The sequence below is a fragment of the Xenopus laevis genome, chromosome 2S, assembly GCF_017654675.1.
Source record: "Xenopus laevis strain J_2021 chromosome 2S, Xenopus_laevis_v10.1, whole genome shotgun sequence".
NCBI lineage: Eukaryota > Metazoa > Chordata > Amphibia > Anura > Pipidae > Xenopus > Xenopus laevis.
In genome coordinates, this window is record NC_054374.1 from 51993586 (window position 1) to 52021497 (window position 27912).

Consider the following 27912-nt stretch of genomic DNA (forward strand, 5'->3'; position numbering starts at 1 on the left):
GTTTTCCAAAGTGGAAACTTCTGAAAATTCGGGGAGATTAGTTGCCCGAAGGACTGATTTGTCTCCCCCAGTAGCTTTGTGTGCACCTGCCCTAATGATAACATTATTATAATCACTAGATCTCTTACCAAGGTCCCCATCATACTGGATAACAGATCCCACATACATGAAGTTCTATGTAGTCCTTCTCACATCAGCAATGGCAAATCACACACTGTCAGTGTAAGCAAGCTGAAGAATAAACATTAGCAACTTTAGAAATGAATAATGAATATTCCCCCCAATCCCTTCTTGGTTTATGTTCACAGATATGTGTTTAGTGTTTAGCCCGTAAGCCTTTGTAATGCAATATCTCAGGAGATAACACTAACTCTGCATGCCCAAGCAACAACAGGCAGAATGTACAGCTGAAAAGACAAGTGTGAGTTGGGAGGGAGGAAGTCTCTCATATTTCACCTCCTCCTCCACCAAGCTTTACATAACAATCTGTATTCACAGACATGGAAGCAAACCCATCATTCCTATTTAACAGTAGAATCTGGTACATATGGCAGCCGTGTGAATGGCGGTCATTGAAAAGGTTACAGAATGCCTGCTGTTCCATCACTTCACTAACAGAGGAGCCAGCATTGAGCCAAACGAGACAGACACATAGCTGGGGGGATTGTAAAGGCACATGATCACATTATTCCCGTGATCAGCAGTGCTGTAGCATGAAGCTCAGGAGGTAGCGTACATCTACCCCAACACTTTCTCTTCTGCTGCTGCCTCCTGGAAGACAGCGGGCTTCCGTGCCCAAGGATGGCTTCCCCAAGGCTGGAGACGTTCTGCTGCCCTAACAGGGATGCAGCTACACAATTAGTGCTTGATTTCCAGCCTCAGGTTTATGGCTCGCTGTGTTTCGGCAGTGGATTGCTGAGTCTCTTGCTGACCATTGTCCAGCTGCTGCCCAAGACAATGCAGGGCTACAGGAGACATGGGAGATCAATGTTTCCTAAACCTTCCTCCTCCAGGATCTTGTTTCTAGTTATTGTCTGTGACCTGCTGGGCTGCCTAGGTAAGGGGATCTCCTCCATAAGCAACTCTCAACACTCTGCAACACGTGTGTGAAGCCCCTTTAAGTAGTAATGTAGTAATCTAGTAGTATATGAATGTATGATGACACCCCCCAAATATATCAGACTAATCCCTTGTTTGATAGTGTACAAAATACAATGTTAGAATGAGCTCCTTGGCCTTGCCCAAGAGCTTGCAGTCCATGAAATACTGTCCTGGGAAGCAATACTCAGAAAAAAAACACACAATTTTTGTTGGCATTTGTTTGATATTGTGTATCTGCATTACTATACTTTAATGGACAATATTCATTCAATATACATCTTTCTTCCTAGGCATTTTAATTCGATCATCAGTATGGATATCATCCTCAGGTTTCATTAGTAACATGTCACTAATGAATTCTTCAGACATCTGGCCTTCAACCTTTTGTGTTGGAAGTGCGGTATGTGTTTCTTTATTATTTTCTACGGCATTAAAATGATGTAGAGGGGGTACTACAGTCAGGTGTCCCATGGCAGAAGTGTGCCAAGAGACTTAAAAGTGTGATTGACATGTCACAAGTGTGGCCAGGTATTTATTTTTTCATTGAGGTCCCATTATACATTTTGCCAGGGTCCTTCATCCAGAAGCCCATCTGAACAATGGTTTAGTAATTGGGGGTTCCTTTTGGGGGGGGATATCCCATATAACTTAGTGGTATGGGGCCCATTGATTACTGATGGCTGCCTTGCTGAAAGTTATTTGTAATTGGTAGGGCCCATCCCATATTACTTGTGTCTATCTGTATGCCAGATGTTTTTACCTCTATGCACAGTGCTGTGGAATATCTTGGCTTTATAGATAAATATAATATATGCAGTGCCTCAGGTTTTATTGGTAAGGTGATATTTTGTTATTGTGATATTAAATTGATTTAGCTGGGAGTGGTCTTCATTTCATGTAGGGATGCACCGAATCCACTATTTTGGATTTGGCCGAACCCCCGAATCCTTTGTGAAAGATTCGGCCGAATGCCAAACCGAATCGGAATCCTAATTTGCATATGCAAATTAAGGGTGGGAAGGGGAAAATACTTTTTACTTCCCTGTTTTTTCACAAAAAGTCAGACGATTTCCCACACGCCCCTAATTTGCATATGCAAATTAGGAATCGGATTCGGTTCGGCCAGGCAGAAGGATTCGGCCAAATTCTGTTGAAAAAGGCCGAATCCCGAACCAAATCCTGGATTCGGTGCATCCCTAATTTAATTTAATCCCTGCACTAGAAGAACAGAATTTCCTGTTTATTATATAGTGAATAAAGTACCCCCTCTTGTAAAATATAAGGATATTATCAGTTACTGAGGAGTTTCATGACCATATAAAAACACGAGGCCGAAGGCCAAATGTTTTTATACAGGTCATGGAACTCCGAGGTAACTTCTAATATCCTCATATTTTGCAACGGGGGGTACTTTATTTATTATAATACACAAGTTTCAGTGAGTCATGTGACAGAAATGACATCAGAACTCACCATTTATAACTGATGACATCAGAACTCACCATTTATAAGGAAATGATTTACAGGATATTCATGGCTTTTGTGTATTATATGGAAATTCACTATTAAAGTTACCAGGAGCATTTTTTTTTTGCCACCCCTGGTAATGCAAGGTTTTCACTTCACCTCATGGCAGGTGTGACCTTGCATTCAGTAAGTTATTATGGTGTAGTGTTGTGTATACGGCAATACTTATGTATTTTTATATACAGTATATGAGTAGAATGTGTCATATTACTGAAAATTGCTCTGGTGTATTCAGTAAAAGAGTACATTCTGTGACAATAAGAGGGAAAGTTTATGTGAAAAGTCTGCATTGGCAAACAGTATTGTAGATTTAACTCGTATGAACCCCCCCCCTGTAATGGAAAAAATAGGCTAAAATTCCACTAAATTGTTAAATGTTTTTTTATTTAATATTACATTACATTACTTTCTAAATATGTACATTTTTTGTAGATGTGGATACAGCTGTTTTACAGTGCAAGTTCCTGGTGGTTATTTTGCTATGCAATTGATGCCTACCTCGTGGTTCGTAGATCTGCAGGAATAAGGTATAACTGATTTGTAGTCTCTACACAATGTAACAGTAAATCAGGCATTTACAAATCTCTACAAATAGACCTGCAATGCTTAAAAAAATACTGAGTCGTGATATAAAGGGACAAGAATTTTGGGTGGGTCTGGAATGGACCAAACAAATTGGCAAAATAGGTTGTGAGGGGATCAGGACTGGGGCTGTAACTCAGTGGGTCCAGACAGACAAATTAAACTAAATGTACCTGTATGTACTGTATATTGCCTGTAAATTTGTAATATCATGGCCATATCAGTGGTTTGCCAGCTAGGCTAGTTAAATAATATTCAATTTGCAAAAAAAATGTTATACTAGTTTCAGTCTTCAGTTTACTGGTTATTGTAATGATTGTGCAACTAAATAACTACTACATTTATATTAATACAAATAGAAATATAGGCATAATCTGTTTAAATGAAGACAGATGGACACATACACATGAATAGAATAGATAATAGTTGCTTTTGAACCTCAGCCCATCACAAGGCTTTATTGTAGTTGCCAATTTAATTCATCCAGTTTGGATCAGTCTTTCATTCACATACTGTATAATCTGCATGTGACAAAGGCAGAAAATGACCTTCTGTGATTCACATGATTTGCATGAGAGATTGCATTGAGATTGGAAAAGAAAAGAAGTATGTAGTATTTTCATATGACTGCAGGAATGCAATCAACTATTGCCATGGTTTGTCAATGAAAAAGTATGATAGTCACGGGACTGAGTCTCTCTGCCCAAGGAGCAAAGTAGAAATGTGCTTTGTGCCAAACCATTCACACAGACTTTCTAGTAATAATCAGCCATATATCTCATACATACTGTAGCAGGTCAGTGTAATACCTGTTCTAGTCCCTTGTGATACTTTTAAAGACCTCATGAAAAGGTCTCTGAACTAGTGGTTAAATCTTGTGACTTTTCATCACACTAACAAGAAAATTGTGGGTTTTTTACCCGTGCAGGGCATGATTCAGTTTGGGATTCGCCTGAATCCTTCATGAAATATTCAGGATTCAGCCTAATCCCAAAATAGTAGATTTGTTGTTAACCTACTTACATCAGTGCAAATGAACAGGGCTTGTGTTAAACATACTTTTTGACTATTGTTTTTATCATGAAAAATCTAATAGATAATTACACCAATGCACAGATAACCAGAAATCCATTATGCAGGCGATTATTGTGAGCTCTTGTAATCTACTCTGCAAGGACCAAATATTGAGTAGCTTTGATTTCCATGTGCACTATTTTCACACATGTCAACAGATATGTGGATAAAATTACTTGTATATAATAGTGCAAGATCCTGAATCTGCCTCCAGAATCTCACAAAAGTACTAACATTAGCACTTGTCATCTTAACCACATATGGGATTTTAAAAAATACTGTGTACCAAACACCTGAAAACTCCTTGTTTTCAATTGTAGGGTGATATTTTTATGATTATAGCAATGCATGCAACTGTGCAACAATGATTGACTATGGATAAAATACTGTACACTGGATAAAGTTATAGACATTTTTTTCAATAAACAATTTGCTTTGCATCTGTTATTTATGAATACCATTAAGTTTATGAGTTTGTATCAAGATATGTATAGGGACCCATTAAATTAATATTTTAATGATTTCTTTCCAGCACAATTGTTTTGTATCACATGATGACGTGGGGCCTGGCACTGATGCTGTGCATTGAAGGTGTTGCTATGCTTTACTATCCTTCGGTTTCCAAGTAAGTATTTAATGTCTGCATGTCATTTCGTTTTTCATTTTATTTTCATGTTTAAGTTAAAAACATATAAGTTATGCAATAAAAAGTTTGCTACAGGTCTAGTCATATGTAGCAGCCAAATAGCAAGATTCATTTACTGGTCACCTTTTTAAAAGCAAGCATCTTATTGGTTGCTATGGGTTTCTGTACCTCAGCAAACTTTGTACTTTTTATTACCTATTGGGATTGAGTATTCAGACACATGCCTGTCCAAAATCTCATTCGAAAATCAAGAGTATTTATGTGATATAGGTCCTTTCTTCCAAGAAACATTTTACCAATAGATATGTGAACATTGGTGATGAGATTTGCTTTCATTAAAGGAGAAGGAAACCCTTTCGGCGCAAAACCCCTCCCCCCGTAGGCTCCCCTCCCCCCGACCAAATGCCCCTAACTTGTTAGTCACCCCTCCATGCAGGTCCTCTCTTGCTGAGTTCAAGGGTGCCATCATCATCCGATCGCTCTTCTTCTTGTATTTGGCAGCTAATGCGCAGTAGGAGGCATTTGCCGGTTGAAACTACTGCACATGCGCCAAAAGTCACGAAGTTTTCAAAAAATTGGAAACTTTGTGAAATTCGGGCGCATGCGCAGTAGATACAACCGGCAAATGCCTCCTACTGCGCATTCGCCGCCAATCGCCAATCAGTACAGGAAGAAGAGTGCTCGGACGAAGAAATACTTTTAATATACTGTAGCATTAATAATCATAAATAACTAAAACAATCACAACTACCTGCTTGAAAGAGAATATATAAAAACAGCAAAAGCTGCAGGTAAAAAAGATCTCTAGGTAAAATCAATAGATTACTAAAGGAGCTACGATATGATTCCAAACTTTCATGTAAAGGATGAGAATCATTGCCGAAAATACTCATCAATTAGGACAACATCTTCTTCTCTAAAACCATCTCTAAAGTCTCTAATCTCAAACTTAAAACAGAACCTGTCCCCCTAATAAATTTATTAAGTCTATTTACATCAGCTACCTTTAGTCGACTTCCCAGGCACGCAACACCATAAAACATTAGCATAATTTCCTTGCAAACATTGAATGATCTTAATCTTCTATGGAAGAAAAGCCTACTCATGCCCTTCCTATATAGTACCGCTGTATTTTTGGCCCAGTTCAAACTATTATCAATAAAAATACCCAGGTATTTATATTCCTCTACCATATCTACAACAACCCCATTTATACAGACTGGTTGAAGATCAGTTTTAAACTTTCTAGAAATCCACTACAGTTTTTTGAATAGTTTTAATAGTCACAGGCTGACGTTGCACCAATAGCTTATATTGTGGCATATTATGATCCGATCTGCCAAGTGCAGGAAGAGCAAATGAACTATATGAATCCATAACATTAACATAAAACAAACCCAATACTTTGTCATTCTTTGTGCAACAGTCTACATATTGTTTAAAGGTCGGCAAGGCTTTAGTCAAGGTGACATGATTAAAATTCCCAGAAATTACCATAAATGCATTCTGATGCTGTGTCTGTAGTTTAGCTATCACAGAACTAACACAGCCCTTACCGCATTAGCCGTAGGGGGAATGTAAACCACAATCATAATAACTTGAGAAAACTCTCTAGGCAAATAATATGCAAGCAGCTCCATGTCCGGATTACATAAACATTCCTTAATTGTCATATGTCCGGGCTGGCACCACTTCACTCCGAGTCAGCACAACCAATTCCTCCATCTTATTAGGTAGTGATCTCACATTTCCCAGAATAATTGATGGTAAAAACGGCCTGAATCTTTTTCTTTTCAATCGTCGTTCCCTCCCCGCTCTACATCCACAAATCTGCTACTCAATGCCTTAGGAATATCCACACTCTTACCAGCCATGCCATGCGACCATAGGCACAGTAACTGCTCTGTACTATACACTACAGGTCCCAAAAGTATTGCCTCCAGCCGATTCAGATCCCTCCTGTCATATCAGTACACCCTTTGCTGGCACAACACTTAAATCCAACCGAAAAGGGCAATAGTAAAACGATGCTTCTTAGTGCAAGCTACCAAGTCCTCTCAATCACTGCAAGACCTCTCACTACCAGACCCGCTTAATTCATCTCCGAGCCAGGCACAGGAATCTTTTTTTCCTGTTCCTTTCACATGGCAGTGGGCACACAAAGGGTTAATCCCTCCTGCCGTGAGAAAGGCACAGGAAGTGACGAATAAAAGGACTTCCCCCAGCTCTGGCGCCCATTCTTTTTCTTCCTGTCATGCAATACCCCCACAATGTACCAGCAGAGCCGCTCTCCTCTGTTTGAAGCTCCTCTGGCCGAGATACAGGTTCTCATGTGAGCCGCAGGAGAAGCCGGCGGGCTTATGGCCATCCGTTGCCTGCAGCGCTGTAAGTCGCAATGCCGATCTTCAGACGGCGCATGCGCAATAAGACGCTGATGCGCCCAATGACCTCACGCCTAACCCGGAAGCACTACTGCGCATGTGCGCACTTCCTGGTAAGATTAAAAGGGACGGGAGGCGTGGTATAGACAAACATTTCAACCATTTTATGCTGTTTTTTGTCTGGCGTCTTACTGCTGTTAAAAAGAAGCAGAGTGCTTGAAGTAGTGCATTGCTGGTCCCAGGTGGAAGTAGTTACCTGTGGATATGGATTAAATCACGCTGGGAGCTCAGGTTTGGTAAAATGACTAACCTGCGGTGTGCATATCTCTTGCAGGCTGTCTGTAATGAATCACAGGCGTTCACACTCAGGCTCAAGGGGGTAAGCATTATCTAAGGAGAGAGCTTCTGGGACAGACTTTTCAAAATGTAAGTAACTTTACTCCTTTTTATTTATAGGAGCCCATCACAGGAAAATCAGCCAGAAAGATGTAAAAGTTCCAGACGGGAGTGTATAGCATGTGGTGAACCAGCCATGCTGGATAAAAGGCTGTGCAAAAAATGCCTAATGGAGGCTAGCAATCCTCCCATGGAACAACTGAATAGCATGATGGACTGGATGCAATCCACCTTCAAGCAATCCATGGCTACTATGGTAGATGAAGTCATGGGTAAAGTAATGCATAATCTGAGTAAACAAGGATGCATACCTGCTGCCAGTGCAGGGACGACAGCCGGATCATCTAGAACAGTACAAGAAAGAGACTCTATTTCCTCTGAAGGGGAAATATCAGAAACAGATACAGATGAAGCAGAGGAATCAGCTTTCAATATTGATTTTATTGAGCCTCTAATAAGACACATGAGAATCACACTAGACTTAGATGAAGAAGAACAGCTACCCAAACAAGATAAAATGTTCAGAACTAGAGAAAAGAAAACACAGGTGTTTCCGGTCCATGATGTGATTGCTAGCATGATAAATGCCGAATGGGAAACCCCTGACAGAAAAATGGGGGAATCTAAGAGGTTTAACAGAATGTTTCCTTTTTCAGAAAAATATGTGAAATCATGGAATGCTGTTCCCAAAGTAGATGCGGCAATCACCAGAGTGGCTAGACGAACAACATTGCCAGTTGATGAGGGTGTTTCCCTCAAAGATGCCATGGAAAGAAGGCAAGATGCCATTCTAAAGAAGCTGTACCTTGCAGGAGGAAAGGCTTGCAAAACAACGGTAGCAACCACATCACTCACCAGAGCCAACAGCATTTGGATATCTGAGGTTGAGAAAGCGGTTAAAGAAGGAGCAGATCAAGATAAAATTCTGGACATAATTCAAGACATTAAAACAGCAAATAATTTTGCTTCTGAAGCCTCCCTTGAGGGAGCAAGGGTGGCAGCCAGATCCATGGGCCTTGCAGTTGCAGCCAGACGAGCACTGTGGTTGCGTCATTGGCATGCAGACTCTCAGTCCAAGCATAACCTCTGCTCCCTGCCATTTAAAGGAGAATTCCTTTTTGGGGAACGTTTAGATCAAATAATCTCCAAGGCGTCAGCGGGAAAATCAGCTTTTTTGCCGCAAGATCGCAAGGATAGAAGGAATTTCAGAAATCAGAAACCATCATTCCGGGATACCAAACAATACAAACCAGGAAAGCCCTTTGTCCATAAGCCCTGGAGATCCAGGTTTCGTAACCAAGACAAAAGAGATCAGAAACCTGAGAAGAAAACAGCATGAAGGTGCGCGAGCCCCTCTGGCCCAAGTAGGTGGCAGATTAAGGGCGTTTGGGACAGTGTGGGCTCAACATATACAAGATTCCTGGGTCATCAATACAATTGTGGAAGGTTATGCATTGGAACTGATGAATATACCCCAAAGAAAATTTGTGTCATCAGACTGACAGAGATCAGACCAAGACAGAGGATGTCTCCAATCTGTCATCATGGATCTCTTGGACAAGGGGGTCATAGAGGAAGTTCCAAAAAGAAGTCATTTTTCAGGAATATATTCCCATTTATTCCTCAGACAGAAACACAACGGTTTGATTCGAGTAATACTCAACTTGAAAAGTCTCAATCAAAATCTCCATGTAAGAACATTCAAAATGGAATCCATCAGAACAATTACAATGCATATCTGCCATGGAGATTGGATGGCAAAGAACCACACAGGAAATTTCTGCGTTTCTTCATTTTGGGGAAACATTTTCAATACAAGACAGTCCCTTTCGGGTTGGCGACAGGTCCCAGGGTATTCACAAAGATCTTGGCACCTCTTTTAGCACACCTTCGTATGAAAGGAATTCAGATCTTTGCTTATCTAGACGATCTGTTCATAAAAGCTTCTTCATGCCAGTTGCTGACCGAGCACTTAAGGATTGTGGTAACCACTCTACAGAGTTAGGGCTGGTTAATAAATTGGGAAAAGTCACTTCTGACCCCAACTCAAGAAATATTGTTCTTAGGAACAACAATCAACACACAGGAAGGCCATCTGAGACTCCCGCTAGAAAAAATACCAGATATTCAATATCAAGTACAGCAGATTTGCGCAAAACACAAAGTTTCAGTGAAATTCTGCCAGCAAGTCCTCGGGAAACTGAGCTCTACAATAGACTCGGTCAAATGGGGAAGGATTCATACGAGAACACTACAGATGGAATTCCTAACACAATGGAGCAAGGGCCATCCAGAGTCGAACCAGACCATTTCTTTATCGGAGAAAACTATACTATCCCTAGCTTGGTGGTTAGAAGAAGAGAACTTGAAAAAACCAATATCTTTCATGCCAAAGATCATGGAGACAGTCACAACGGATGCCAGCAGAATAGGCTGGGGAGCACATTGCAGGACACAAACGTGCCAAGGAATTTGGTCTAAGGAAGACAGCAGAAAGAGCTCCAACTGAAGAGAATTGAAAGCAGTCCTACTAAGCCTGATAAGATTCCACGAAATAGTCAGAGGAAAAGAAGTCCAGATAAAATCAGACAATCTTACCGTGGTCAATTACATAAACAAGCAAGGGGACACCAAATCAAAAACCTTATTGACCACGACCATAGCTATTTTTTCGTGGGCGGAAGAGAACCTAATAGGTCTGTCGGCCTGTTACATACCGGGAGTCCAGAACTGCCTAGCAGATCAGCTCAGCAGGAAATTCCCGACAGTGGGAGAATGGGAACTCAGTCAAGAAATTTTCAATCTGATCAACAACAAGTGGGGTCCCTTCTCCATAGACCTGATGGCAACATCTCAGAACAAGAAGATCGCGACATTTTGTTCTTGGGGAAAGAACAGTCAAACGATATTTTGGGATGCCTTTTCCTTCCCATGGAAATTTCGAATGGCTTACATCTTTCCACCTCTAGCTGTGATTCCGAAAGTTCTCAAGAAAATCAGGACAGACAAGGCAAATGTGGTCATTGTGACACCTTGGTGGCCCAGAAGAGCTTGGTTTTCGACACTGATGGAGCTCATACAGGAAGAGCCATTCCACCTTCCAATAGTTCCAACTATTCTCCACCAGGGAATGGTGTTACATCCGAACCCAGGCCGTTGGGCCTTAGCAGCCTGGAAACTGAAAGGCTAAAGCTTAATCGGTTGGGATTATCAGACTCCACAGTATCTACCATATTAGCTTCAAAGAAAAAATCGACACACATAAAGTACGCCAGAACTTGGGAGGTCTTTATTGATTGGTGCAAAGCAAGAGGTCATGACCCTCTCAGAATATCTGAAGTCACCATCATAGAATTTCTACAAGCAGGCGTAGAACGCAATTTAAGTATTTCTACGCTTAAAGGACAGGTGACGGCGATTTCAGCACACACTGACTTTCACTGGGCTTCGGGTATCCTATTGAAAAGATTTTTTCAGGGATTGAAAAAATTTTGCCCTATCATCAGATCAGAAGTTCCACCTTGGGACCTATCGTTGGTCTTAAAAGCGTTAATGGAACACCCTTTTGAACCATTAGAGGAAGCATCTTTAAAAAATCTGTGCCTCAAAACAGTATTCTTGTTAGCCATCACATCTGCCAGAAGGGTAGGAGAATTGCAGGCATTATCAATTAAACCGTCTAAGCTATCCTTCTTTCCAGACAAGATGGTACTCAGAACGGAAGATAGATTCATACCCAAAGTACCATCTAGATTTCATCAGCAACAGGAACTGATCTTACCTGCATTCTATCCGGAACCACAAAATCAACAAGAAGAAAAGCTTCACTCCTTGGATGTAGTCAAATGCTTACGGATTTACCTTAAGAAAGTGGCAACTTTCAGAAAAACAGATTACCTTTTGGTGACCATTGGAAGTAATAATTCAGGAAACAGAGCTGCTAAAAGCACGATTGCAAGATGGTTGAAGCAGTGCATCGTAACAGCATATTCATTACAGTCAGCACCTGAACCAGCACCTAAAGCACACTCCATCAGAGGGATGGCAGCTTCCTGGACACTCAGAGCCCAGGTATCAGCAGAAGAAATCTGCAGAGCGGCCACTTGGTCATCTTTTTGCACTTTTTCCAAACATTACAAATTTGATACATATTCTAAGGATCTAGCCTGTTTTGGGCATTCAATTTTGGAGGCGGCTACTGCTGAATAAATGTATAATTGCAGTACTTGGTCTATGTTTGTTTTGTCCCTCCCTAAATGCTTAGCTTGTTAAGTCCCTTTGTGTGCCCACTGCCATGTGAAAGGAACAGGAAAACTGAAAATCATATCATACTTACCGAGATTTTCATTTCCTGGACTGGAACATGGCAGTGGGCAGGGGCTTCCCTCCCAGGGGTATTGTAATCAGTCAGAAAGAATGGGCGCCAGAGCTGGGGGAAGTCCTTTTATTCATCACTTCCTGTGCCTTTCTCACGGCAGGAGGGATTAACCCTTTGTGTGCCCACTGCCATGTTCCAGTCCAGGAAATGAAAATCTCGGTAAGTATGATATGATTTTCAGTTTTTCTGCGGATCCAGTGGATCAGCTAAATCAAGCAGCTAACAGCCGAACAGTGGCTCGCATTCCTCGGAGAGCCACTACCAGGGAGCAGAATTTGTAATATGACCCCTACAGGATGCGGTATCACTCAGCTCTCAGCTAAGCATATCCCAACCGCTTCTACAGCCAGGAAGTCTTTCCATAATCCATGGCCTCTCCCTTCCCTCACCCCCACAAAGGGTATAAAAGGATATAAAAATACCAAAAAGTAAATAAAACAAACATAAAAGAACACATAGACAAGCACTCTCTAGCAGGCAGCCGCCGGAAGCAGCAGAATTGTCCCAAATTCTGCCTCATAACACACTTGTCATTCATACAGGCTAGGTAGGGTCGACATGTGCAAAAACAAACAAACAGCAGTATAGTGTCATTTTGGAAGTATAGTCATCGTATTTGAATTGTTTTGATTTCAGTTGTGAAAATGGACTAGAACATGCAATTCCTCATTATGTCACAACCTATGCACCACTTCTTATCGTAATGTTTGTGAATCCAATCCTATTTAGAAGAACTGTTGCAGCAGGTAAGCGTACTTTAGATATAAAATTATTTCTAGTAATTTAATAGATGTTATTTTAAATGCAGGAAAGGGGTGCTTTGAAGGGCTATGGCACACAATTGCATTAGTAATGCATAATCTCCTGAAAATGCTATATTGTCCCTCTGGCCATTTGCACATTGCATAAATGTCGATGGGAAAACATATATATAGCCTATGCTTGGCATATTTAACTCATGAGGCAACTTCAGGCTACAGTACCATATGGTGCAGTGATCCCCAACCAGTAGCTCGTGAGCAACATGTTGCTCTCCAACCTCTTGGATGTTGCTCCCAGTGGCCTCAAAGCAGACTATTATTTTTGAATTCCAAGCTTGGAGGCAAGTTTTGATTGCATAAAAACCAGGTGAACTACCAAACAGAGCCTCAATGTAGGTTGACAATCCACATAGGGGCTACTAAATGGCCAATCACAGCACTTATTTGGCACCCCAAGAACATTTTTTATGCTAGTGTTGCTCCCCAACTCCTTTTTCTTCTGAATGTTGCTCACGGGTTCAAAAGGTTGGGGATCCCTGTGGTGTATATGTTTTTCCACTGGTGATTTAAATTAATGACGGTGGGAAAGTATTTTCAGGAGATTTGTTATCAGAGAGCGACTAATCTGTTCATCACCCTAAAGTGGGGAATGTTACCTTGTGGTTATAATAAATAGCTAGTATTTACTTACCATGCAAATTAGTGAAGAATTTAGTATGTAATACTATGATCATGAAAAGTTTAGGAAAAAATAGCAGTTCCTTCTTACAAATTGGTCACTGTTTCTGCATTTTAAAGAATATTAAAAGGGTAATAGCAGCATCTGATGTTGCATTAATGCAAATCGGCAGTGGTAAAACAAATGCATCACATTTGTTTTCATGTAGTAGCCTGACAGTAAAACATATGCACCATGTAATAACCCAAAGTTGCCTTGCAAAGAAACTTCAGGTTGCTATATGATGCACATGCTTCCCACCTACATTTTACATTTATGCCAGCAGGAATTTACGTTCAGACATTTTGTCAGCCACGCTCGAGGAAATTACACATGGGGAACAAAATATCCTGTCTGCCAGGGCCCTTAAAGGCAATATTGATTTTAGCGTGTCTGGGCCAACACACAAAAGAACATTGGTCCAAAACCAATTGGGTACATTTTTGCATATAAGGAGAGGAATAAGGAGAGAGGGAATGATACAATACAAATTTATGTTTGGTGCTTGTTTTATGCTTTTTTTCGTTACTCCACTACCCCTTCATACCACATATTAAATAAATGGATTTTTAGTTGCCTCTTTACTGAAAGGAAGACAAGGAATTTATACAGAGAATGAAAGACGTTTGGGGACAGAAATTCAACTCCGTTTTTTCAAGATCATGTTGGTGTTTATGATATGGTGAGTAATTTTTTCAGTGGTTATGCTCTTTTGGGTTTTTTTCGGCAGCTAAACAGATCAAACAGGGAATTTGAAACTAATCCTTGTTTGGTAATTATATGACCAGTTGACAGATAATCCCCCTAAATAGCAGGTAGGGATGTAGCGAACTGTTCGCCCGCGAACTTCGACCGTTCGCGTCCGCCGAATGTTCGCGAACGTTTGGGAACGTTCGCATTTTGAGTTCGCGTTCAATCGTTCGACCATTCGACCATTCGAATTCCTTCGACCGCTAAAAATCGAACGATTTCCATTCGTTCGAACGATTGTAAGCATTCGATCGAATGAAAAGCATTCGATCGAATGGCTTCGATCGTTCGATTCGAATGAAAATCCTTCGATCGAACGATTAAAATCCTTCGATCGTTCGAATCGAACGATTTTAGCGGGTGTTCGAAGTTTGCGAACTGTTCGCGAACGTTAGCATTTTTTGCCGGTGTTCGCGAACGGCATTCGCGAACACCAAATCGGGAGTTCGCTACATCCCTAATAACAGGCTTCTGCTTCTTTGTGCACTGATAATCTAACTATCTACATTGCATGTTTAGTAAGTAATTTCTGACCAACATAATCATCCAACGGTGATATACTGTAATGTAGTTTCCTCAACCTGTATACTAGATGACTAAAAGCTAGATTGCATAGGAATTTAAGGGGTTCACAGCCAATTGCTGGAAAGTAATTGAGCATTAAGGAGCTCTTTTGTGCCTAGCCCACTATAGTAACATAGTAAATTAGGTTGAAAAAAGACATACATCCATCAAGTTCAATCTTTTAACTCTATTATAAACTGCCTAACTGCTATTTGATCCAGAGGAAGGGAAAACACCCCATCTGAAGCCTCTCCAATTTGCCTCAGAGGGGGAAAAAATCCTTCCTGACTCCAAAATGGAAATCGACTAGTCCCTGGATCTACTTATACTATGAGCTATCTTCCATAACCCTGTATTCCCTCACTTGCTAAAAAGCCATCCAACCCCGTCTTAAAGCTATCTTATGTATCAGCCTGTAAAACTGATTCATTGAGAGAATTCCACATCTTCACAGCTCTCACTGTAAAAAAAACCCTTCAGAATATTTTGGCAGAACCTCCTTCTAATCTGAATGGGTGACCTCACTTCAGCTGGAAAGACCTTCTGGTAAATATATTATTATATAATCCCCTTATATATTTATACATAGTTATCTTAACATGCCTTAACCACCTCTTCTCCAGCATGAACATCCCCAATTTAGGCAGTCTTTCCTCATAGCTAAGACTTTTCCACTTTCTTTTACCAGCTTAGTTGCCCTTCTCTGTACCCTCTTTAATTCAATAATGTCCTGTTTGAGAACTGGAGACCAAAACTGTTGATGGGACCTTACCAGTGCTCCATACAGTGGAGGAATGATTCCTTCCTGCTGTGATTCAATGCCCCTTTTAATACAGCTCAATACCTTATTTGCCCTTGATGCTGCTGACAGGCATTGCTTGCTACAGCCAAGTGTATTATCTACAAGGACTCCAAGGTCCTTTTTCATTATGGATTTGCCTAGTGCAGTCCCATTTAGGGTATAAGTGGCTGGGATATTTTACATCCCATGAGTTATCAATATTGAATCTCATTTGCCACTTAGCTGCCCAGATTGCCAATTTGTCAAGATCGTGTTGCAATGATGCTGCCTCCTGGATGGAATTAATTGGGCTGGATAGTTTTGTGTCATCTGCAAACACTGATACATTACTTACAACAACCTCCCATAAGTCATTAATGAACGAGTTAAATAAAAGTGGACCCAATTCTGAGCCCTCGGGGACCCCACTAAGAACTTTACTCCAAGTAGAGAATGTGCCATTAACAACCACCCTCTGTAACCAATCCTGTACCCCGTTTCCTATCCATATGCAAATGACTGCATTAAGCCCAATAGACCTTAGTTTAGAAAGCAGTCATTTGTGGGGCATGATATAAAACGCTTTGGCAAAATCCAAATAGATATCAAATCTACCACTCCCCCACTGTCCAGCATCTTACTTACCTCATCATAAAAATCAATCAAATTTGTCTGACATGACCTATCCTTGATAAAGCCATGCTGATTGCTGCAAATAATGCCATTAGGACAATTTTTTGATGTGATCCCTTAACAAGCTTTCAAATAATTTGCCCACCACAAATGTCAAATTTACTGGCCTATAATGGCTGAGATCGTAATCCCTTTTTAAATGTTGGAATGACATCAGCTTTTCTCCAATCCATAGGTACCATAACAAATGAAAGCCAATCAGAAAATCAGAAATAGGGGCCAATCTAAAACTGAGCTGACACTTGAAAAAGGGCCAATAGGTCCGAAACATGTCGTGTGGTGACACAATAAACAGCATAATTGCAGTTAATCTGCTGTTGTGAGTGCTTCCCATACTTTACAATACTTTAAAACTGAGCTAAACTAAGCTCTCATAGAATCCAGGGGTATATGCAATCTGGCCCTGGTTCCTTGTTTACTTTGATTTTTGTTAAAGCTTTATGAATCATATCCTGAGTCAGCCACTGACTAGATTGAGCTGAGCCATCAGTGCAGCTATGAATTGAGCCTGGGAATTCTGACTCCTCTATTGTATACAGTACACTGAGGAAAAGAACTGATTTAGCACATTTGCTGGTACCAATATTTAAAGGAGCAATACTCTCAATCCGCTATTAATATACTTAAAAAAACTTTTTAATATACTTATAAAAACTTTTTGGGGTTAGTCTTAGCCTCATCCGCAATGAGCTCCTCATTTCCTTTCTTTGCCTTCCGGATTGCTGTTTTACAACATTTATTATGGTGTTTATATTCATTAAATACAGCTTCTGTCCCCATAGACTTGTAGTTTTTAAATGCCTTCTTTCCTATTAACTTCTATAGTAAGCCACATAGGGTGATTCTTAGTTCTTCTACATTTACTCCTTAAGGGAATAAATTGAGAACAATTAGAAAGAAATAGACAGTGTCTCCATTTTGCACACGGTGACTTATACTAACATATGGTCATTATGAGGAACTCCAGTACTTTTAGCCATCCAATTAGAATACCTATGACACGATATATTTTTAAAAGGTGTAAATTTTAATTCATCACTATTAAAAAGATTTTGCAAATCATGTGTACAAAGTTGATGTCATTTAACCATTTTTTTAAAAAAATACAATAGATAGAATATCACAATTCATGAAACAATTACGTATAAATTTGATATATTGAGATTAATTGATGAGAAAGAGTTAATGCTTCGAGCTTGCATTAAAAAGTCCATAGATTCCTATTAAAAAGGAGAAAGGAATTGATGTGGGAAGGAAATGTCGGAGGAATGAATCACTGAAGACACCCGCTCTAGGTTGTTAGAGAACAATCTCTGAAGGGATTCCGCGTGCTGGAAATAATTAGAGTCATTTGTTACTTTTAGAAATTACAGTATCCTATGTAGAAGGGAATACTGAAAGCATGTAACGATGTAAACCGCTTTCACTTTTTCTGCAGCCGTGTCGGTTTGCCAAAAGCTTGTGAAACAGTAAATCGATACACTGATTGACTCACTGTGCGCCGGCTGCAATTTGAATGCCTGCGAGTAAGCCGCTCCAAGTATACGTTACCCTCAGTTCAAGGTCTGTATTAATGTCTTTTGTCCAGACTCGGATATCTCAGACGCGGATATCGCAGACGAGGGAATGCACGTGTATCTCTGGATTTTGCGGCTTATTCAAGGGCTTACTCGCAGGCATTCAAATTGCAGCCGGCGCACAGTGAGTCAATCAGTGTATCGATTTACTGTTTCACAAGCTTTTGGCAAACCGACACGGCTGCAGAAAAAGTGAAGGCGGTTTACATCGTTACATGCTTTCAGTATTCCCTTCTACATAGGATACTGTAATTTCTAAAAGTAACAAATGACTCTAATTATTTCCAGCACGCGGAATCCCTTCAGAGATTGTTCTCTAACAACCTAGAGCGGGTGTCTTCAGTGATTCATTCCTCCGACATTTCCTTCCCACATCAATTCCTTTCTCCTTTTTAATAGGAATCTATGGACTTTTTAATGCAAGCTCGAAGCATTAACTCTTTCTCATCAATTAATCTCAATATATCAAATTTATACGTAATTGTTTCATGAATTGTGATATTCTATCTATTGTATTTTTTTTAAAAAAATGGTTAAATGACATCAACTTTGTACACATGATTTGCAAAATCTTTTTAATAGTGATGAATTAAAATTTACACCTTTTAAAAATATATCGTGTCATAGGTATTCTAATTGGATGGCTAAAAGTACTGGAGTTCCTCATAATGACCATATGTTAGTATAAGTCACCGTGTGCAAAATGGAGACACTGTCTATTTCTTTCTAATTATCCTTTTTTGCCTCCTGCACCGCCAAAAATTGTTGGCTGAGTGAGACTAAATTATAATATTGGGTGAGTGCTATGCCATTCTTTACATTTAATAAATTGAGAACAGTAACAATTTAATATCCTTTTAAATGACAACCATTTATGTTCTGTGTTTTAGCAGAAAATATCGTGCCCCAATCTATGTTCTGAAGGGCAGCCCTGAAGGCACTAAAATGAGCTTTTCTGAAATTTATGGTTTTTGTTGCCCCAATGTTTATTTGTTTTTTGCACAAGACATTAAATGATATAACATTATGGTTACTATTACACAGGGGTTCAAATGCTTGTACATTCACTATACGTTCTGGGTCATTAGAGATCACTAGATCCAGAATAGCATTTTTTCTGGTTGGCTCCTCAACAACCTTTTCCATAAAATTGTCATGCAAATAAGTTTATAAACTTGTTTCCATTAACTGACCTGGCAGTACTGTTGCTCCATTTAATAACTGAGTAATTAAAATCCCCCATTAGCATTAGGTTCCCCAAACTAGCAGCTTTTTCTTTTTGCATCAGGAGCTTAGCCTCCTCCTCCTCATATACATTATCATACTCCTACAATTAATTTGCTGGACTCTTTACAATTGCTGAAGAGCTCCACCCATAATTCTTCTGCCCTTTCATTTTCTAACATCACATCTTCCTTTATATTAGCTTTTAAATCCTGCCTAACAAACAGACATGCCCCTCATCCTTTTCTATTGCCTCCTTCCCTCCAAAACAAAGTATAGCTGCTGATATTAACTGCCCAGTCATGTGACACATTCAGCCATGTTTCGGCCACAAAAATCACATCATATTCTCCCTCCAGCACTAGCACTTCCAGCTCTTCCATTCTATCAGTGCATTTGCAAACATACATTTAAAACTGGTGCCAAATTTACCATATGACATGTGGTCCTCTCTATCCTTAACTAGGGCAGCCATCAGGGGGGGACAGGGGGGAGAGTTGTAGGGGTCCCGAGGGTAAGGGGGGCCCAGCCTGGCCATGCCACACTTACTTGATTAGCCGTGCCCCCCATCTTTCTGAGAGCTGCTGACTTCAGGAAGGCATGGATGTTTAAGGGGCCCTGGCCACCAATTTTCTCATAATGTGGGGGGGGGCTGGCCACCAATTTTGGCCACCAATATTTTTTAATGGGGGGCCCTGGCCACAAATGTTTTTTTATGGGGGGCCCTGACTACCAATATCTTTTTATTTTTTATTAACATGTGGGAATCCTAAACACCAATTTTTTTTTGTTTTTTACTGTGTGGTGGGGGGCAGACCTGGGGGGTGGGGAGGGCGGTCCTGTAGGTGGGGCTTGAGGTGGGTGAAGCCCAGGGGGCATAGGAAATTTTGTCGTATGGGGCCCTGCGATTTCTGATGGCGGTCTCTACCCCCCACTACACTGGCCCCTGCCAGTGATTGCTCTGTGAGTCTCCTTTCATCCTCCATATTTGACGCTGCCCACAGTGCTGCACGTTCCCCCCTTAGAGTCTGCAGTTCAGATTCCAAGATGAAAACCCACCGACATCTCTCACATCATATAAATACTGCATGGAATGGCTGCTGCAACACCACATACATGTGACAAGACACACACTGATTACAGTTGATAAACAATTCTTTTGTGGTTAATATTCAATCACTTTTAATCCCTAATTCAAGGCTGTGTAGAGGTATATAACCAAACAAATTATCCAGAAAAAGAATTAGCAGTAAAACCCCCCACTTCCTTGCCAGAATCTTCGACTCCCAATCAATCCCGTGCCAACACATGGTTAATACATAATATCTCAATAATTTGCTGAGTATAATAAATAGTCTCAAAAATCGATTGAGACTATTTATTAATTGTGCACAAGCATAAAAGTCACAGTATATGAATTATAGCACAAGCACTTTAATCAATTAATTTATTATACTAATATACTATACTATTATAATAATAATCGATTGAGATATTATATATTAACCATGTGTTGGCACGGGATTAATTGGGAGTCGAGCATGTGATAATAGCACTTTGCACTTTAAAGCACTTATATTTAGATCTCAATCAATTCTGGCAAGGAAGTGGGGGGTTTTACTGCTAATTCTTTTTCTGGATCAAGACACACACTGAGTCATTCCAGCAAACCCATTTATTCCTTGATAATGAAATCATGGGAACAGTCAGATCAGGCCTGAATTAAACAAAAATGTCTCATTTGGTTGCCTTGCTGAAGGCATATGTAAACCTTTAAAATAAGTAACTGTAAAATTGACAAGAGTGCTATTTTAAGTACTTTTGTCATTTACATTATTTTTTTTGGAATTCCAAGATATTGAGGAATACATGTACTGTTTAAATTAATGAATTTTGTTACAACAGCGCCACCTACTGGTCAGTTTCTGACCACCAAGTAGTCAAGGAGGTTTGTAAGACTTACTGGATTGATCCTGGCAGATGGGGGCCACAAACGGTAGCATGGGCATCTAGGCGCATGTGTGCACCAGGTTGCGGGTCAATGTCAATTTCATTGTGGACGTCAGTACGCATAGCATCATTATGCCCAGCGTCATTATGTCCAATGTCAATACGCTCAGCATCAATTTTCAATACGCACACACTCGTTTGGCGCCAAAACCTCCCTTTAAATAGACGCTCAAGGATTTCCTAGTGCTGGGTTATAATCCTAGCAGTGTGACCTTCTTCTTGTGATTTTTGATCTACTGCTTGAACTCCGCCTGAATCATCAGAGCATCCCTCTTTTTCCTGACAACTTCCTTGTCTACTTGGTGGTCAGAATGGTCAAAAACTGACCAGCAGGTGGTGCTGTAACAAATCCATTTATACTAACAGTAAATGTATCTCATAATATCTTGGAATGAAAAAAAAAATGATGGATGTAAGTTACAAAAGTGCTTAGAATATGAAACCCTCATCGATTTTATATTCACTTATTTTAAATACTACCTAATAATATATAAAAGTTGGGATAGGTATGGGACCTATTATCCAGGATGCGCATGACCAGGGGTTTTCTGGATAAGGGATCTTTCTGTTATTTGACTCGCCATACCTTAAGTCTGCTAAAAAAAAAAAATTAAATATTAAATAAACCCTATTGGGATTGTTTTATCACCAATATGGATTACTTATATCTTAGTTGGGATCAAGTACAGGCACTGTTTTATTATTACAGGGGAAATGGATATACTTTTAACAATGTCAAATTATTTGCTTAAAATGAGAGATGGCCTTCCTTTCTGGATGATGGGTTTACAGATAATGGGTCCTGTGGTGTAACTAGAGTGCGCCGGGCTCCCCTGCAAAAAATATTCAGAGGGGCCCAGCACACTCCGATCCCGATCCTCACGCCTACTTCCTGCCTCTGCCCACTTCCCATCTGGACTCCACCCAGACTCCACCAATTAACAGTCCAGACCCTGCTCACTCACTGTCCAAACTCTGTCCACTATCCACCCGTGCCGCAGGTAAGAGAGCGGCTGGGGAGGGGGGTTCTTGTTTAATATTGAGGAAGCAGATCCCGCAGTCCGGCCCCCCCTTTTCACCGGGCCCCCCTGCGACTGCGGGGTCTGCATCCTCTAAAGTATATACAAAATGAAATAATTTAAAAAGGAATAGTTTGGGTTGAGAAACAAGCCTTTAAAATTAGCAAAATAATTTTACTCTGCTTTTAATTTTGTTCATAACATATGTCTTATGTTCTCCTTTATCAGTTGGACAGCTAATATTATCAATGAGACCCTTTTGTTCTACCTGGAAATGCAACCAGACATCAGCACAGATCAGCTAAAAAATGTCAGGAATGCGGCACTCATCACATGGTTTATAATGGTAATTCAAGCATGATTTTAATTACTGGGGATCCTATAATTAATTACATCTGCTGTAGTTTAGCTGTTTCCTGTTTATTTTCTCAGCTTCATGCAGTTCAATATACTGAATATTAATGAATGCATTAAAACATCTGTATGAGAAGGCAAATTATAACAGATAATTGTGGTAGTAAGATAATTAACTGGTTGAATGCATGTTTTTGTATAGGGATCCCTTTTTGTATATCAGTTCAGTGTCGGACTGGCCCACCGGGATACCAGGAAAACTCCCGGTGGGCCAAGGTGTCAGTGGGCCCTCCTGCTTCTAAACTTTTGGCCTATTTCATGGTCATTCTCTATTTCTTTATGGGAATAAAGAGGCTTAATAATCGAAGAATAGAGAATAGTATGTAGAGAAAAGAAACTAGGAGAATAAAGAGGTTGAGTGAGGAGAGGAGGTATAATAGTTTGGAAAGTGGGCCCTCAACCTAAGGTTTTCTGGTGGGCCCCTGGTATCCCAGTCCGACACTGTATCAGTTTTAGGAAACAGCAAAATATTGGGCCATGTTTCCATGTTCAGGAACTGTCAGATATGCTCACAGGTGAGTAGATGGCAGGTAGGAGCCACTTTTACACTGGTAAAGAGGGTATTTGCGGTGTTGATAGGCAGGAAACATGTTTTTACAGAGAAGAATGATTTATTAATGAAGATTAAGCCAATACAACTAGTTAAATGCAAAGCAAGGTAACACAAGCCAATGGTCAGGGAGGCGGTGAACAAGGAGAGTCCGGTAAATGGGCAGAGGTCAGGGGCAGGCTGAAGTCAGAGAGTAGTCAGAGAAACAGGCAGAGGTACTAGGGGATCCAACAGAGACCAGGTAAGGGGAGCTGTAGCTGGACAAATCTGGAGTATAGTTATGGGATTTATTATCTGGAATAGTCTGCATCTGATGTTTTCTGGATAAGGGGTCTTTCGGTAATTCAGATCACAATACCTTGTCTATTAAAAAAATAATCTTAAACATTAAAATATCTTGCCAACAATATGGCTTAATGTAATTATGTAAATATGTAAATATGTAATTTTTGTTCAAAGTCTATAGGAGATGGCCTAAGGGCAGAGACACACGTTTAGATTTGGAGAGATTTAGTTGTCCGGCGATTAATTGCCTCTTCTTTGGGCGACTAATCTCCCCTACCTTCCACCCAGCTATAATGTAAATCACCAACGGGATGGCACTTGGAGCACTTCGTTTTCCAAAGTCGCCCGAAGTTTCCTCTCAAGGCAGTCGGCAGTTTGGGGAGATTAATCGCCTGAAGAAGAGGAGCTTTGTTGTTGGGTGACTAATCTCCCCGAATCTGAGCATGTGTCCCTGCCCTTAATGTAATTGGAGCTGCCTTAATGTAATCCGAGCTTTTTGGGTATCAGGTTTCTGAATTAAAGCTCCCTGTACAAGATTTTATGGAGTTATTAATTCCATTTTGCCAGATTAAATAGCCAGTGATAAGCGAAACTGGCCCTTTTCCTTTTGCCAAAATGTTTGCCAAACTACCAAATTTAACTAAATGCTTTGGAGCCAATGAGAAGGTGAACTTAGATTGCAGTTAATGTGCTTCTAGGTCTGTGGTGCACCCACACAACCAAATGCAAGCTCAAATATTTGGCTAAAATGCTGTTACAGGCATTTTATCACTTTAGAAACACATTCATGAGAATCTCAGTTGCTGGCCACAGGCCATTACATGGGCTAAGCTAGGCAGTGTTGCTTTTGTGCATAGACTATTTGCACTGGAACATTGCTTAACTGCAAGTCCACCTTTGCTAAATCCAGCTACTCCTAAGCAGATGTAGGTACAGTAGCATAAAATATGCTGAGTTCTCGGATGCAGGATATCTGGTGTGTTTTTTTTTGGGGGGGGGTTAGTGGCGCTCTCAGCTTAGGTGGGGGCCCCTGGACACCCCAGTCCGACACTGCTTGGATGATTACTCATACACCAGAGTCTCCATCTCTAAGTCCCTACACATTGTGAGTACCACCAGGACAAATACGCCACACTTATAAAGGTTTCACTGTTCTTTATGGGCTCTTGGTGGTAGCAATAAACTACCAACTAGGGGCATGAAAAGAAGATATGGAACAATTTGTATTTTCTATATTTATTCTGTACGGTCCACCTGTAGCACTGCCTGTCTTTGAGGAATGTATACATATGTACAGTATATGTATAGTAATTCCTCCATATTGCCATGAGAATTGTAGAGCAGTTTAAATATTAAATAATGTAGATTTATAGCTGTTTAATTGTTCTGTTCTGCCTAATTAGCCTTTGGACTTTTTACTGAATTATTGTTGATTTTGATTGTATTGCAGGGTATACTGAATCCAATGCAAGGCTTTCTCTTCACTCTGGCTTTCTACGGGTGGACAGGATGGAATATTGACTTTAATTTCAGACAAAAGGAAGCAGTTTTGGAAAGAGTATCAACATCTACAGTGACTGAAGCTGCACATAATGGCACCAATGGATCTTTCCTGGATTACCCTGGCTATATACAGAATCAAAACAAGACTGAAATTGGAAACAGTCAACGAACAGATGATGCTCTGAGCATACTATCTGAAGGTAATGGGAGTATAGTGGAACGCCTATGCAGGAACTCCCCTATTTATCAAGGATGGTAGTTTCCAAATGTCATTTTTCCGTCTAGGCTATTATTCCAGCCTATTATTCTACACTTTGGTGTAGAATTGTTTCCAGATGCCATAACACTTTCTTAAAAAAATGGTTACCTTGTACTATGAAGAAACAATTGCAATGACAGAACTTAAAATACATTCTCATGCTCATTTTCCATTACAAATTGTAACAGTTAATTTGAGTGCATGCTACCTGCCACTGATACCATACTGTATAATCAAGATGGGATATACTGTATAGTCTGCATCTTTTGCTGTACTCAGGGAAATATTATGGCCAAATAGAGCAATGTCATAAACAGAAATGGATGTTAGGGTTAGGAATTTTGGTAAAATGAATAAAACATTTTTTTGTACATGTCTATTGTTTCAGTTTGGTTCATAAATGTTTTGCATGGTCAGTGATTAAAGAGAAAGCTCAAAAATATAAAATAGCAGCAGAAGCATTTTTTATTACAATTTGTCTAAACTGGAAAACTGGGCAGTAAACTGGAAAATGAGGTTCAATGTTGATAAATGCAAGGTTATGCACTTTGGCAAAAATAATATAAATGCAAGTTATACACTAAATGGTAGTGTGTTGGGAATTTCCTTAAATGAGAAGGATCTAGGGGTCTTTGTAGATAACATGTTGTCAAATTCTGGGCAGTGTAATTCTGTCGCTGCTAAAGCAAATAAAGTTCTGTCTTGCATAAAAAGGGCATTAACTCAAGGGATGAAAACATAATTATGCCTCTTTATAGGTCCCTGGTAAGGCCTCATCTGGAGTATGTAGTGCAGTTTTGGACTCCAGTCCTTAAGAGGGATATAAATGAGCTGGAGAGAGTGCAGAGACGTGCAACTAAATTGGTTAGAGGGACGGAAGACTTAAATTATGAGGGTAGACTGTCAAGGTTGGGGTTGTTTTCTCTGTAAAAAAGGCGCTTGCGAGGGGACATGATTACACTTTACAAGTACATTAGAGGACATTATAGACAAATAGCAGGGGATCTTTTTACCCATAAAGTGGATCACCGTACCAGAGGCCACCCCTTTAGACTAGAAGAAAAGAACTTTCATTTGAAGCAACGTAGGGGGTTCTTCACAGTCAGGACAGTGAGGTTGTGGAATGCACTGCCGGGTTATGTTGTGATGGCTGATTCAGTTAATGCCTTTAAGAATGGTTTGGATGATTTTTTGGACAGACATAATATCAAAGGCTATTGTGATACTAAGCTCTATAGTTAGTATAGGTATGGGTATATAGAATTTAATTAAAATTAGGGAGGGGTGTGTGTATGGATGCTGGGTTTTCATTTGGTGGGGTTGAACTTGATGGACTTTGTCTTTTTTCAACCCAATTTAATTATGTAACTATGTAACTATGTAACCCCCCCAAATATTGTCATCAAACTTTAATAAAGTAATAAAGTTGCACAATAACATACCTGCTTTTCCAGTGAGGGAACATAATATTTCAATTATTTATTGCAAACAAAGGCATAGAACCCTTAATTATTTTGTGGTAAATCTAATTTACCATAATTTATCTAATTTATCTAATTATTTGGCCAAGTCATAATCGTGGCAAAATATTAGTGCAGTTTTTTTATACTTGAATGGAAATGTGAGGGGGTAGAGGTCCATGCACTGAGCTAAACTAGTAAATATATTGGGTATTGGGCCAGTTTTCCTTTTGGCCGATGAATTTTGGTGTAATCTCTCCAAAGGCAGATAAGAGAAGAAAATTAGTTTGAGATTAACAAACATACTGATTAGGTGAAAATGATGTAAATTGTTAAAGGGAAAAAAAGACACATGCTCCTGTGTTATTCTTGTTGTAGCACTTGTTTGATAATTCTATACAACAGGGAAAGTCAGGAGGCATACACCCCTCTTTAGGCAGACTAGGCATGGACCTTCATGTGCCTATATAGAAAATAAAGCCTTATATAGCTTGTCATAACAGGTTACATTAAATAATGTCTAGTGTAGATATATTGAGGCTTATACTACAAAGCAAAGAAAACATTTGACGTTGGTAAAAGCAAGGCTTGAAAGTATTTGCTTTCTTGTTTATAGTTAAAACTAGGCATATAAAACTTCCTAATCTGTTGAACAAATATGACATTCCATAACTCACAACATGACAGCAAACAGCCATGTTATACTGATAAGAAACCTACACAGCGACATCCAAAAAGTGCCTTGGAAAGCTAATGCAGGTTTGTATGTGTTTCTCTATTAACTGGTTTGAGGAGCAAAATGGGGGTCTCACCATTAAACACAAAAATCTAAGATCACACATAAAACTAATCCAAGCAAATGACAATGCAGCTTTGCAGTTTACATTCTGGTCTTTTGGTTAAGTCACAGCAACAGACCTTAGCACATGAAGGTAAGACAATGTTCTTTTATTTTGCTAGGTTCTGACGCTAGCACAATTGAGATCCACATATCCAGTGAGCTGCCAAACTTAGATGACATTGAGGCTGATGAGGAGTCACTGGAAAATGAGGAAGCCTAAAACCGGTGAAAAGATCCTGATGCTGGTTATAAGGAAGATAAACACTTGTCATGTTATTGGTCTTCCTATTGTCAGTTTTATAAGTATACCCACGGCACATCTCACTTTATAGCTTAGTAACACAAAACACAATTTTACTGTTGAATTTTTAAGTCACCTGAAAATCAACTCTCAATATTAAATTATTATACAATCTGG

General features: G+C 39.9%; 1 protein-coding gene across 3 annotated transcripts; it reads left to right on the forward strand.

Moving 5' to 3' along the window:
- Window positions 1–150: 150 nt before the first annotated feature.
- On the forward strand, window positions 151–27912 carry gpr143.S (G protein-coupled receptor 143 S homeolog). 3 transcript variants are annotated; one of them, XM_018248267.2, is made up of 9 exons: window positions 426–1057; window positions 1392–1501; window positions 3061–3155; window positions 4817–4909; window positions 12722–12831; window positions 14138–14246; window positions 22411–22528; window positions 24882–25134; window positions 27614–27912. In XM_018248267.2, the coding sequence occupies exons 1-9, from the start codon at window positions 802–804 to the stop codon at window positions 27712–27714; spliced, it is 1245 nt and encodes a 414-aa protein (XP_018103756.1). In that variant the 5' UTR covers window positions 426–801; the 3' UTR covers window positions 27715–27912.

Coding starts and splice junctions, on each gene's coding strand:
- gpr143.S (XM_041583115.1), top strand. CDS start 802: ATGGCTTCCCCAAGGCTGGAGACGTTCTGCTGCCCTAACAGGGATGCA. Junction 1,058..1,391: donor TGACCTGCTGGGCTGCCTAG/GTAAGGGGATCT, acceptor CTTTCTTCCTAG/GCATTTTAATTCGATCATCA. Junction 7,691..7,767: donor TCACACTCAGGCTCAAGGGG/GTAAGCATTATC, acceptor TTTTATTTATAG/GAGCCCATCACAGGAAAATC.